Source organism: Limulus polyphemus, unplaced genomic scaffold (genome assembly GCF_000517525.1).
Source record: "Limulus polyphemus unplaced genomic scaffold, Limulus_polyphemus-2.1.2 Scaffold1515, whole genome shotgun sequence".
NCBI classification, from domain to species: domain Eukaryota; kingdom Metazoa; phylum Arthropoda; class Merostomata; order Xiphosura; family Limulidae; genus Limulus; species Limulus polyphemus.
This window is the reverse complement of record NW_013667125.1, coordinates 253,822-268,778: the sequence shown is the minus strand read 5'-3', so window position 1 is coordinate 268,778 and position 14,957 is coordinate 253,822. Positions and strand designations below refer to the sequence as shown.

The 14,957-nt window shown below is 35.2% G+C and overlaps 1 protein-coding gene across 1 annotated transcript; it reads left to right on the top strand.

Moving 5' to 3' along the window:
- Window positions 1-3,632: 3,632 nt before the first annotated feature.
- On the top strand, window positions 3,633-7,903 carry LOC106463914 (mucin-5AC-like). The gene is made up of 2 exons (XM_013923995.2): window positions 3,633-3,766; window positions 4,680-7,903. The coding sequence occupies exons 1-2, from the start codon at window positions 3,698-3,700 to the stop codon at window positions 7,035-7,037; spliced, it is 2,427 nt and encodes an 808-aa protein (XP_013779449.1). The 5' UTR covers window positions 3,633-3,697; the 3' UTR covers window positions 7,038-7,903.
- Window positions 7,904-14,957: the final 7,054 nt, after the last annotated feature.

The following is a 14,957-nucleotide window of genomic DNA, read 5'->3' as shown; positions in this document are numbered from 1 at the left end:
CGGCACACATGACCAATCGCATCAGTGGCTCTCAAACGTTTCTGAGCATCATGCATCATCCTGACCACTAATTACCATCATTTGCTCACGAATGGGTCTAAGTCAAAAAGTAAAAGGGACAGAAAATCACTTCGTCGCAATACTGAAGTCTTTGTCTTCAGATGTTAAAGTGTTTCTTGATACTCCAACAATACAATGGCCGACACTAGAATTTCTATGTATCCAAATACAGAGTCAAAAGAATTTGATAATAACATGGAATTCTGGTCGAGTCAAACAAGAAATGTTCTCTATCTCTTTGAAGAAGAAATTCAATTATTTTTACGATGGACCCTATAATAAAAATACCAAATGGAAGGCCAATATCACAAATATAAAATTTAACATGATTTGCAACGAAAATTTAATCGTTTCCAAGAATCGTAAGTTTAACTCATAAGCAATGTGGTCTTTCTTCGTATGGTACACCAACGTTAGTTAGTGATGACTACGGAAACTGTCTTTCCAACGCTATTTCCACATGACTTTCCAGAGACGAATCACTTGCTATAGAACTTCGTACCCGACGGGCTGTGGAAAGATCCTTAATAAAGATGTGACAAAATTTGTCCAGATTTCAATCAGTAGCTCTTGTTGTTCCCAAAAAAATAAATTTTTTACCAATTTCAAATAGATATTCAGGTTTTAGACATTTGTGAAAAATATTTAAATATCTTAAAAAGGAACCAAAATATGTAACTAGAAAATTATATGTTTAATGTATAACAAAAATTCTTGGGAACGATTGAAATGTAAAAAGTTTCGTCTTCCGATAAAAACGCTTGTCATGGAAATGTAATTTTTTTTAAGTTACAGTTGTTCTCAACCAATTTTCGGAATATATATTATATGAGCTCTATTATGTTATAAATATATAAGTAAGTTGCTTTTGTTGTTCTGTGAAACGTTAGTACGGTCATCACCTATGCATTTCATTTCTCTCTTCCTATTGCCTCAGGCGGCTCAGTAGTAAAGCTGAGAGCTTATAACGCTAAAAATCCGTTTCGACACCTGCGGTGGGTAGAGCACTGACAGACCATTGTGTAGCTTAGTGCTTTACACCAAACAATTTTTTTTTCTATTAATTTTATTTCAATTTCTTGCTTACTAATCAGAGTTATTTATCAAACTCCATTCTTCAAGTAAAAAAGCATGATATGTTTTTTTCACATTCAGTGTACAATGTGAATCTGAAGTTATCAAACCCTTTTCTCTTATTGATTGTACCATTGTTTACAAAAAAATTTACCGAAATTGCCGAAAATAAATCTTAATATGTTTCCCAAATTTAGTCTCTCGGTGGGTCAGCTGTAATTTTGCAGATTTACAACTGTAAAAATCATGATTTGGTTCCCAGCGGTGGACAGAGCACAGGTAGCCCTTATATAGCCTTGTGTTATAAACAAAACACACACAATGAAAATTTAATCCATGTCAAAGGACAAAGGCCGAGAGTCATGTGCGAAATTTCATTTAAATCTTTTTTAAAATGTGATTTATACAATAAACAATGTTTCTCGTAAAATTAAATTTATATGAATTAAAACATTTAATTTCAGAATACAGCTTTCATTCACACGGAATCTCTTTTCTTTTTTTCTTCGAAACTAAAAACATCGACAGATTTGGGGTCCGTGAAAAAAATGTTCAGTTAAAAGGGGTCGTCGGGTTAATAAAGTTTGATAACCACTGCAATATCGTAAGGAATGAAAACTTCAGGACATGTCTATGTTATGCAATTAGAAAGGAACTAGAGAAAATATATTTATCAGTCAGTTTACATAGCTTTGGTAACCTGCAGAGATCAGTTGCATAATCGTAAACATGGTCAACTTCCAATGTGATCGCAGAACCGTCTTGTCCAAACTTTTTAGCGTTGCCAAGGGTATCATGCATATAAACATTTTATAATTAACTACATGACTACCTCGTATATAGTAACTAGTTTCCACAAAATGTTGTTAACCTTTATTTGCCCCCAGTGACACAGCGATATGTCTGCGGACTTACAATGGCTAGAATCCAGGTTTCGATACCCGTGGTGGGCAGAGCACAGATAGCCCATTGTGTAGCTTTGTGATTAACTTCAAACAAACAAATAACCTTTATTCGAAGCATAAACAAGTATACTCTATTAAAGTGATACGCCACGATGATTGAAATGCAGTTAAGACCAAACGACAACAACTGAGTCTCGAAAATCAGCTACCCCACTCTGGCACTTTTACCATAGAAATGAAACAAATATGCTTCATTGTGCTTTTTAGCTCTCCAAAAAGATATCTGTGCCTGGATTGCAAACATCAGCTATTCTGGCTCTGACAATTTCGTTTCTTTGTGTTTTAAGCAGAAAGTTACACGATGGGCAATCAGTGCTGTGCCTACCACGAGTATCGAACCCTAATTTTTACTGGATGAGCTTATTGCTGAGCCACTGGAAGGCTACAGTGTCGTGTAATTCCCTATAGATATTGATCTGTGTTTCTTTGTGATGTTTATTAGTGTCGCCTTTCTATACGTTTAATAATAAAAATTCACATATGTTATTTTGTTTTGCCATTTTGCAAATCATCAAATTGTTCAAAATGAAACCGAAATGTTTAATTATGTTGTTGCTAGTAATTCTGTTGTAACAGGCAACACACATGCATTTATCATTATTCAAATTAATTAATTTGGCTTCAGTTTTTTAGAAAATATGTTTACATTTTGTAAATTATCCATGCTCAAATAAAGGTTGTGTGAGAACAAGAAATTCGGTTAAACAGCATTTGAGCTCTTTTTGTAATTGCTGTAGGCTGATCCTTTGATAACCAGATACATGGTTGTCGGACATTTCGGCCCCATGTAACTCCAGGGAATTCTAGACCTTGCAGCCACGATATAACACTTTTGATTTTTCTTAACATCATAACTCTTATCAGAGTTTCTAAGTATGTAAATATGTAAGCACTAGTCTAAATGAAATCTCCACTAAATTTCCTATCTAAACAACAGTGTTTGTTTGTTTTTTAAGTCAGTGCTGGATATCGTCATTTTAAGTGCCAGCCTAAAAAATCAATTAAATCTAACCTTATTGAACTAATCCAATTTAACGAAATGATAACTCATAAAGATTGTCTCTGAACAAAAAAAAAAAAAGATTCGTCATTAATAAAAAATATATTTCTCGTGTCTATTTTCACCTGGTGGCCTGAAATATTCATAACCGAAATGTTTTATCAATTTTCGGGCAGAAAAGTCTGTATACCAGGCGGACGGAATAACCAGTAGGCCTAAGGTTCAGTTACGTCAGATAATTGCACACTTATTAAACTTGCACGAAAGTAGTAGCTGTGGAACTGCTAGCATTCTGTTTTGGTTTTACGATGAATATATTGTATAAGTTATTGATGTAACAATTTGGTAGCTGTATAACTGATAACATCAGTTCTTGTTATCTTATCTTACTGTTTTTCCGTCTTGCTTAACAGTGAGCACTAAACACTGCCTATTAGTAGTACAATACTGAATAAGGTATCATGAATCTTTGTTGAGAACTATATATATATATACATAAATACCTTCAGCTGTGAACACAAGTTTGTTGGATTAATTCTAGATCTGTCAGAATATCCTTGATGGAGGATGGACCGTTCGCAGGCCTTATCCTGAGCTAATGGGGCCGTACGCTTTCAAAGGCGATCAGTGGTTGAACTTTGATGATGCAGAAATGATTATTCAAAAGGTAGTTTCAATTTAGTCATTTGGAGTATAGAAATATGAGCAGATATTCAACATGCATAAACTGTTAAATCGTCTTCAGTTTTACAGCAATTTTTATTAATCCTTGTAATGTATTGCCAATTACGAAAAACAATCACCAAGTGGTATATAAACGATAAATCACAAACAAAAAACATTAAGTATGAGAAACGACAAGTTATCGTTTCCTTCGAAGAAGACAAGCAGGTAATCCTGGATACGCCACTAATATATTGTATTAGTGAAACAGTTCTATCGCTGATGTTTGCGTTTTTGTTACTTTTTTACCTCCATAAAATAGTATTCCACAAGGGAAAATATTTAACTGAATATCAAATGTGTTATTTAGGAATTTGAAAGTTACTAGCTTTTCAAATGTTTGACACCTGGTATATAAATCTTGTTTCAACACTAATGAAATTATCCTAATAAGAATAACAAACTTAACTGCTAAAAGGCATATCAGTTAAAAACTGATGTTAATTTACCTTTTTTTATACATTCACTTAATTTGTATTATAAATTCAAACAGAATACACAAACAAAATACATGTGCTTATTTACTTCACATGAAAACATAACATTGTAATCCAGTTTATCATTTTTGCTTAATCGAAAAGCATTATGTTTCTAACTATTTTTCGTATTTTCTTAGTTAGCTGAGTTACTTTTATAAGTTTAAAATGCTTCCTTTTCATTATTCGATTTGATTATTAATAACAAAGATTGTTATATTCTGTAGCAAGACAACAAAAATATTATATGTAAACTTTACTTTGAAGAACAAATAGCCGAGTAACTTATACTCTTCTTGCAGTTTTAAACAAGAAAAGAAAAGTTTGGCTATTATCATTTACGTCTAATCAATACACATAGAGACTGGTTTATCGTTTTAGGCAAAGTTTATCTTAAAGCGAGGACTTGGTGGTGCTATGGTGTGGACCCTCGACAACGACGACTTTCGAGGTATCTGTGGTGTTGAACAGAACCCACTTGTGAATGCGCTTCGCAAGACTTTATTTTCCAATAGTATTGAAAGCTCTTCTAAGAAAATATTTGCTCGGGAGGAGAATGGCGGTGATGACCAAGTGTATAGACCACCAATAGCAGATAATGAAGAAAGACCCAACAGACCTAACATTCAACGTCACGAAGTTATTCAACCTCACCCAACTACGGAATCTCCTAAACTTAGGAATCCTATTTCAACTCCAACCCCACCTCCGACAACTGATCCTGTTACCCCCTTTACCTGTACAGATGAAGGCTTTTATAGCAACAAACAGGACTGTAGAAAGTATTTCTGGTGTCTAGATAGTGGGCCAGCAGAGCTAGGTATTGTACCTCATGCATTTACTTGCCCATCAGGCCTATATTTTAGTAGTAAAATGGAGGCGTGTGATTATCCGGAAAATGTGGTGTGTGATAGTCATCCTGTATCACCAGTTCTATCTACTCCTATCTCAGTTGGACAAACCACACCACAACCGGTCATTACAACAACAGAACCACCGAGAAACGTTGAGAATGAAGATGGAAACACACTAAATAACTTTCAGCCTGGTAAAACTAATAGCAGAAATCTTGCAGACCTCTTGCGCCTACTTCAGTCTATTGGAGGAGTGGACCGTCTACAAAATATCCTTGGATCTGAATCTACGAAAAAAGTTACAACAAATAATCTTAGTAGGAAGCAAACACAACAGTCCATCAATCATCAAGTATTGCCAGAGTATATCACAACCCAAAAACCTGATAGAACAGAGGTCACAACAGAACAGTTTAGACCTTCTATCACCGAACCTCCTACAACTTCAACAACGCCGTCATCAACAACATATGCTCCTCTACGTTACCAACGTACATTCTCTCCACCTCTATATAGACCGGCAATACTAGAAGAACAACACAAAACAGCCTACCAGCCAGTAGACCAATTAAACAATCAGGTTCCTCGTCGACTTCAGTATGAAGCACTGGAAAATTCTGATAAAGTATTTAAGTATGCAGAGCCCAAACAGCAGAAACAACAGAATATAGATAGTAATTATCACGTTAACAAAAAGGCTGATTTATCTGCCGTTTACCATACTTCTGCTAGAACTCCAGAATCGGAAGTTAGAGAACTGCCTAGTACCCAAGCTGCATCTTCAGAAAAAGGAAATCAGTCTTTGGTCAGTGATCCATTCATATATCAGACTTCTTTTTATGATGAAGATCTGACCATAACAGAAATCCCAGTTCTTTCCACGCAGGGACCTAAAGAAGAATCAAAATTTTACTTGGTTCCAGTCCGTATAAAGGATGGTAAAGTTGTTCGTATTCGTGGCCAAACTGGCCAAGGTAGGAGAACCAGAATACGCGTTCGATCTAGACCAATTGCTATTCGAACACAAGAATTGGACAACCTCAGTGAAGATGCTTTACACAAACGAAGACTTGAAGTTCGCCGAAGACCTGTATTTGCCAATAATTATGAAGACGCTGGATCTATGGGCATTATGCGATTAGCCGATGAACAGAAACTGATAAAAGAAACGGAAAACGAAAGAGATTATGAATATGTGGCAGTCCCAAGGAATCGACAAGGACGAGCAAGAAATAAACCACCTAAAACAACAACAGTTCGTATTACGACTACAACAACTACTGATGAGCCTACAACAACAACAACCCAACCTCCGACAACTCCAAGACAATATTTCCGTCGTTATAGGTTACCTATTTACCAACCTCCGCTTCAGGAAAGACAAAAACACGAAGATCCCTCAAATACCCTCGATATCACCCCACTAGATGTAGAACAGACCAGTTCCCGACTGTCAAGCATTAATCGAACATATCTTCGCACAACAATTTCTCCACCATCCCAGTCAACTTCAACTACAAGCACCACTACAACTACAACACCTAGACCATCTACTCGATCAATTACAACTACAAGCACCACTATAGCTACAACAACTAAAACATCTAGACCAATCAAGCGACGCAGAACTACAACTACCACCACAACAACGACGCCCGAGCTAGTTGGGCCATCAGTAATTGCTAATGGAGAAGACATTGAATGTCTACAGCGCGGCCTTTTCCGTCACCCGCATGACTGTGGCAGGTTCGTGGTTTGTGCACCATCCGACACAGAAGGCTATTTCCGCAGCTTTGTCCATAAATGTCCAGCTGATCGAATCTTTATGGAAGAAATCGGAAGATGCACATTCGGCGACAAAGATAACTGCCAAGCCGTCAAATAGTTTTAATACGTAACGTTAATGTTTTGAATAGTTTGAACTTAAATTTATCATGCCACCTGAACTATTGTCAATTTTGTGCTGTTATAAAAGTAATTTCATCAGTATGTAATAGTTACATGATTATATATATATATATTATCTAGACGTTTCAAAATGTGTACTAAAGACAGCGACGGGCTCGAACTCTATTTATATATGATTGAATTTATCAGAATTTAATATAAAGATAGAATAAAATAGTTTTGGGAGACTTTTAAAACATTTCCCAGTTAAAACAATGAATAAAGATAATAAAGGTAACTAGAAATAAGTTCTTACAGCACTCAAAATATTATAGGCAAAATACCTAGGTAACAACAAGTCATGAGTCAAGAAATATGTAGAAGTATATCAAGAAATGTTAGTATTTTGTGAAGTCTTCTACAGTGTGGTAATTTTGTCACTAGAGAGCAAAGGCATTTAAATATGAAGTTATTAAAACACAACTTGTGATTTTTGCCCATGCACAATTAATATATTCAACCTTTTACGTGTAATGCTATTTCAAAACAATGTAAAATGTATTGAGTTTTGTGTGACATTTTTTAATATCCATATAAATTTGAGCTTCTAATAGTTTTAAAATGAAAAATATTGTATGATTGAAACTCAATAACAATAATTCGATACTTAAATTTTCAAACACATGTATATATATATAGGGAGAGGCACGTGTATAACACATAGCTAAATGCTTGAGGAGTAAGCTCACAGATGAAATAAAGTTGTTGTTATATGTTTAGTTTAATCTTAAACACAAACTCTCTTTATATAATTGGGTGCATTATATATTCTGTAGAAATCAATGGCCAATAAAATCACGATAGATGCATGTATATAAAACAAATATCTTTGTATACAGAAATGGTTAAAATAGAATACTATATCCTGAATTAATTAAAGTTTCATCAAAACTCGAAACTTCAAATGCTTATTGACCTAAGATAAAGTGACTTAAAACAATAAAATTGAAGGTGTCCCTAAAATGCACATAACGCATTTTTCATTCACACAATGAAATCACAAATATATACTCAGCAGGGTAATAGTTAATATGGAGAACACACATGATCCTCCAGAGATTCGTAGAGTATTCTCACAAAAAGTCATATAATCTATCATGGTTATTTTCACTATAAAAAAATCATATAAGCTACCGTGGTTATTTTCACAATAAAAAGTTATATCGGAAAACGTATACAATGTCAATAAAAGAAATAGGTAGAGCCAGAAATATAATAAAAGCAAAACATAGGTTCCTTTTAGATATGATATATGTAACACAGCTATAAAATTAAATTAGAAATAAAACCTATCATCCAAAAGATCAAATGTTTTCAAACTAATTATTGTAGAAATAAGACATGATTAATCTCTTAAGAAAAAATAAAGTCAAATATCAGAAGTCGACAAAATCAGAAAGTCTGGAACTGAGTTCTGCATTAATTTGATCCCAAATATTAATATTTTAAGTGAATATTGCATAATCAAATACTATATAAAATATAGAAACGCTATCTATAGTCAGATTTGTACAGCCTCTTTTTAGCAGTGAAAATGACGAAATAATAATAACACCTTAGGTTGAATACAATTATTACTGTAAAAACGTGCGCCATCTCTTGGCCATATTCCGCTGTTTTTGTTTTTTAGGTTGACATTAACAAGACAGCTAAATAGCACGCAACCATGGCATCGAAACAACGGAGTGCTGTGTGTGGGATTTTTTTACCAAAGGAAAAGTTCCAATATAAATGCAAAGTTTCTGTCAACCTTGTTTTTTGTACGCCGTTCAGAGATTCACGCTTACGACTGCGTTGTTGTCCTATTTTTCACATTTTCTTTAAACTATAAAATTTATTTGGTCAATGGGTATAAAAAAAAAGACGGATTTTCGAGTACCCGTCGTACCAAGGTCTGAAATATACTTACCAAAATCATACGACTATTGTCCTCAAATAGGTTCTCAATTATTAGACATATTAATAACGCGTGATATCTTGAGAAAAAAGTTTTGTTTCTTGTTGAGCGCAAAGATACACAATAGGCTATCTGCTGTACACACCACTGGGGGGAATGTCGTACGAAATTAGCTCGAGGAAAAAAAATCTTGCTTGAAGAACTATCTTGTGTAAATAAATATATATATTAACTTTTAATTTCTTTAATAAAAAATCTTTCTGTAATCTTAATGAATAAATTTATTTTGTGACGTTTCGGACTTAAGTCTACTTCGGGTAATAAACGAATTGCAACTGACTTGGATCGAATATCAGTTACATATATAGTTATTTTTTGTATTTCGTTTTGAAACAGCTATTAATAGGATAGTATTTCGGTACAAGGTTTCGTCTTTAACCATGCGACGTGATTATGTACAACATTTAAAGCACAAATACATTCAAATTACAGATACAACCAATCAGATGATCTTATTTAAGATGATACCAGCCCTATCTGATTTTTATTATTATTAAGGAGTTTTTGATGAAGGAGGAGTATCGATTCTGGCTTATAAGAATTTTAGCTGAAAAGTCTTGGCGTGACTGTATTCTGCGAGTGATTATTTACTTTGTGGTGCCCGAAAAGGAAAATGAGTTGAGTTTGACACTAATAGATAGAAGTACATTTCAGGACTACTGCTACCAAATTATAGCTTCGGAAAGTAAACCAGAAAGGTTCCCAAAGTCATTTGCATGGGAGCCAGATGCAATTTCTTATAAGCTATCAGGGTATGTGACAATGTGTAATAGTAATATACGTATATGGCAGTATATGTGTATAAATAAATATAGGTTTGTACGGTCTTAAGCAGGTATATTGACATTATAAAACCTCATTCTTCAGTGTTGTATAACACAAATGGATCAATTACACAAAGAACACAATGGTTAAGAAGCAGTTGAATAGAAATAGAAGATTTGATCTGGATATTAAGAATTTGAGGGATATGAGATTAACTGTGATTATTGACCTGTAAAATATCATTTGAAGACGTGGAAGACCTTGCTACATTGTCAGGTTAACTTTGAAGTTTTCTGGCCAAGAAACCAATGGGTGTGATCTGTTCTTACATTCCAGGTCACTGGCAAACATCCAAACTCCCCCTGCATTCAAGGGAACTCGAAATATTAATTTGGGTCACTTCCTTAAGCACTTCACACAAGTAAATGTATGGATTCAGAGACATTTGATGCAATGCCTGATGCTAGGTGTGAATGGCTTAACCCTTGACTCAGTTAATCATTTGATAAGGAGTAGCTCAGTGACTGGAACAAGTCATAGTGAGCTGCATGAACATTTTGACCCAACAGAGAGCTGAGCTATATATCAAGTAAAGTTTATAGCTCAAAAAGTGAAATCAAAGAGAACCAGACTGCTTTTACAGAAACTAGGTTAAAGTTGTAACTTCAAGTTAGTTATAAGAGAAATGGAAGCCCACTGCAGTAGCTACAGTAGCTCTGATTTAGCCAAAACGACCTTCAGAAATTTTCACCTCAGAAAGTGTGGCATCAACCTTGTCCAAACGTGAGTGAACAGCTACTATATCTGTAATCGTTGAATGGGTATCGTGGAAGCAACTTGGGCTCAGAACAATGAAAGAAGCTCATTGAGTTGCTGGTTGAATATGCCAATGTTTCTGTGGAATCAGATGGCCATTCGGGATAGATAACAATAATTTGTCACCACACAAAGGTGACATGAACCATGTCAAACAATCTATGTGCTAGCGTTTCTAGATCACTAGGAATATCGCCAGTGCTAAGATATAGCAGATATTGAATAATGGAATCATATAACCTTCCGAGAGAGCTTGGTTATCTGCTGTAGTAATTATCAGGAAGAAGGAAGACATGTCTAGACTCTGTATTGATTTTAGGCGAGTGAACCCGATGAATCATGCACAGATAAATGTTCTGTGTATTAGAAAGTGCTTATTGGTTCAGCACATAGCTGCACACTGATCTGGCTCCTGGGTACTGCATGATGAAAACAGATATAATACTGCGTTCAGAACTCAAGATAATATCCCCGAATGGGGCCGAAGGCTGCCTGGAGGGGTCACCAGATTTAACCTCTCGCACCAGTATATAGTAGTGTGTTGTCTGTCAGTCAGTAGACACTAAAATGACGTCACATAAGGGACACTTAACGTCGCAATTTGTAATGTCGTGACATCAGTAAAATGTGTGCATGCCATAAATTACGAGAAGAATTATGTACTCTGTAGACTACAACACAGCATGACATATGAACTTCAAAAACAAGAAATAAAAATATTTGTTACTCTTAATTTTGATTTTATTTACTCTTAAAACAACACTTTTGGGGATCCTGTGCTAGTATATTTAGTTTGTACAAATTCGTGTCATGCCATTTAGACCTGCCGCATGTAATTACATTTGCTAGTCATACTTTAGTGGCTTCAGAATGCATATACTGCATGACAAGGAATGAACTACTTGTAATTGTAGTATTTAGCATTCATTATACGGTAAGTAATTTGTTATTCACCATTTATGTGAGCCATGTGTTATTGAAATTGTTGGTGAGCTTCAAAAACCCAAAAGAATTATCTCAAGTTGGATAATAACATTGTATGAGTACAACCTTGTCATACACCTGTGTCTGGGCTAGTAACACGAAACTACAGACGCATTTCCCACAAGATAGAGCTTGTCTGTTCATTGAAGTCAAGACTCTGGGCACATCACAGTTGTTATAGCCATTGTAGCAGTTAGTGTCGACTATACAATATGAAATAATTCCTCTAAGCAATGGATTCAACAAATGGCACGCACCCCAGGAGCTCTGGAAATAGCAACTGAAGGACCTGAATCTCGCTTAAATGCTAGTTTTTGTGCATCAAGGCGATGCACAACTGTTGCAGACAGTAGCATGTAGTACAGACATGCGTAGCCTGTGATAATTATACGAGCACCTATGAATGTAGGTAGGTTTGCTATACTGTTGCTGTAATTCACTGAACCGTGGTTCACAATATGTGATGCAATGTGGTTTCTAGAATGCTTAGACAGCAGATATTCCAGCAAGGAATTGAAACCATCAGGGTGTTTTTCACACCTGTGCTAATGTACAAATGTATTTTATTTCTGTCTGTATTCACATCGAGATGTTGAGCAATGACGCAAATAGCATTTTTTACCGCTCAGAGGATAAGCTTGATCCCCCAGTAAAGTCTCTGACATAGAATTATAGGTTCTCCATTGCACAGAATAATCCTGGATACATCTGGTACTTTCCTGGAGAATGAACAAAATAACCAATACACGCTGATCATTATCAAGTTATCTGAAGCCTTATTCACTGATTTATATATTAGTGCAATCTGTCATCGATGTATTGACTGAGCAGTGGATATCACAATTCACAGTACCAAGAGAAATCCACAAGAACTAAGTAGCTAATATCGATAGTCATTTTTTTTTTTTTTTGAGATACATAAGATATTAAATACGGTGAAGATGCACAATATGCAGTATCACCCTAGTCTGGTAGTTTGGCAGAATGAGCAATATAGAAAAGAAATTGTTTATTTTTGCAAAGTTTGTTAATCATAACAATGTATTGTGCAACAGAACATGAATTAATTGATTGTTCACCAAACTTCCTAATGTTTGGCCAAGCTCCTAGTGGATGTTATGTGTGGTCAACACTCAGAAAAGATGTGACGCAGGTCTGCATAATTATATACACAGTCTTTAAAGACTGCATTAAGTGATGTACAATATGTATGGTAGCAACTGGTTAAAGCACAATACAAAGTGAAGGAATGCAAGCTTGACCTTGGAGACTGGGTATGACTTTGGTGTGTACCTGTGGCACAGAAGCAAAATGGCTCTTATTTTCTGGTATCTCAGTCCGTCAAGCTATAAGCAGTAGTGTGTATAGTGTACTTAAGTGCAATGAACTTGTTAACAAGATAAGGCTATCTGTTATTGATTAGTTTCTTGTGCAAGAATCAATGAATAACAAAAGCAGTGTATTTATTATCTCGACTTAGCTGATGAGAAGGAAGATGTTGGTGATATTAACCTGGCTATCCAAGAAGAGTCAGGTAATAAAGTATAAGTAAAAGAGCAGTGACTGCTTTGGTGCTTGACTTAGATGCTGAAATCAACATTCTAATCATTATGATTGAGATTAACTGCCTGAATAGGAGTTAGAATGGTTTGTTGTTTAACAGATTTATGACCAAAAGGAACTGACATCACTTGCTTTCCACATTATTGAAGGTGGGTTCACAGTGAGATGTCAATAGGACATTATGTGATAACCTCTTCATTATTGTGCAGTTGAGATAGTTGGTTGATAGAATGTTTAAGGAGTGAAAAGATGTTGCAACTCTTACTTTCCATGCTATGAAGTTGTTTCTAATGGTAAGATGTAAGTAGTGCTGCGCATGATTAACTAGAATACTATAAATTGGCATGGCTGAAAATGGTTGCTAGGTACTTTTACAAATGCAAAGGGCTTATAACCTGAATCAGTGCATGCATAAAGTAGTGTAATAAATCATAGTGGAAAAGTTCCTTCTTCACTGTATTTGTTTTGTTTTGATGCAGTCTGTAGTTGGTATATTGACTCACAGATGAAAGCATATTATCGTGACAGCTCAGCTGCTAATGTCTGTAGCTGTCTTCGACAATGAATTGATTACCGTACATTGTAACTATTGTAGTTAATAGCATGATCATTGATCGTGAATTGTAGCTAAAGTCTCAATTGAATTGAATCCTGATGACATTTATGTATTTCATGTAACTATGAGGGAGTCTAGTTTACAGGACCATAGATGGAGATACAGTAATTATTAGCTCGTAGTTTGAGACTTAGCTAGCTTGAGAGGCCACGGTTTCTATACATGAGCTATCATTTAATATTGTTGCGTCAGCGAGGTCACGTGACTAGTATCACGCCACGTCATTCTCGAACCTTCGTGAATTGTTGAAGTTGAGCACGTGAGACGTTCGTTGTTATAGCGTTTGTTATAGCGCGACTGTTGAAATTAAGTGTATCGCAAAGTTATATTCAGAAAGAATAAACCAGTTTTATTTAAGAAAGGACTTGTGTCACTAAAGTTTTGTTGGAACGAAGTTACGGAAAATTAACTAACGAACGGAGACGTAACAATATGGTAGACATACGAATATATGATAATATGTGACATTGACATATACGTATGTGTGTGTGTGTGTGGTGTTGCACGTGCTATGGCATTGCATGTGAAATCGTTCACGTATTCTGTGTTGTAACATGAATAAAATACAAATAATAAATTGTCACAAGTATGGGAAGATTAAGAATGTTAAGTATAGATAACAAGTAGAACTATGATATCAAACTTGTGTCACATAAATCAAAGATACAGCATATCCAATATTTCCATTTGTGTTGGTGAGAGACATGGGCGTCCACAGAACTTTTTCCAGGGGGAGGAGGGCAAAGTAGTCTGAAACTGTGAAGTAAAAAAAATCATATACATATGCTGAATAGATACATAAAGATTTGTTTCTCATTCTCCAGAAGGAGCAAGTGCCCACCCCCCGCGGACGCTCATGGAGAGAGAGTGTTTAGTTATTAGACTTAAAATATTCGCGACTTCCCAGATTTTCAGTGATAAGGTAAGAGTATCCAGTCAACTTGACTACAGTAACAGAAAGCATTATGTTACATGATTTTTTCACTAAAGTTAGTGAAGAGTGCGCTATATATCAAAAACTGAAATGTTTCATAGTATACAACTTTACTCAATAGTTTCTGTTTGTTTTGTAACGATCTAAAATAAACACGTTGCTACAATATAAATTTTGATACATATTGTTACGTCTCCGTTCGTTAGTTAATTTTCCTTAAATT

Excerpts from the sequence above, each read along its gene's own strand:
- LOC106463914 (XM_013923995.2), top strand. The coding sequence starts at position 3,698 with ATGGGGCCGTACGCTTTCAAAGGCGATCAGTGGTTGAACTTTGATGAT. Across the intron at positions 3,767-4,679 it reads CAGAAATGATTATTCAAAAG|GCAAAGTTTATCTTAAAGCG; the intron begins GTAGTTTCAATT and ends TTATCGTTTTAG.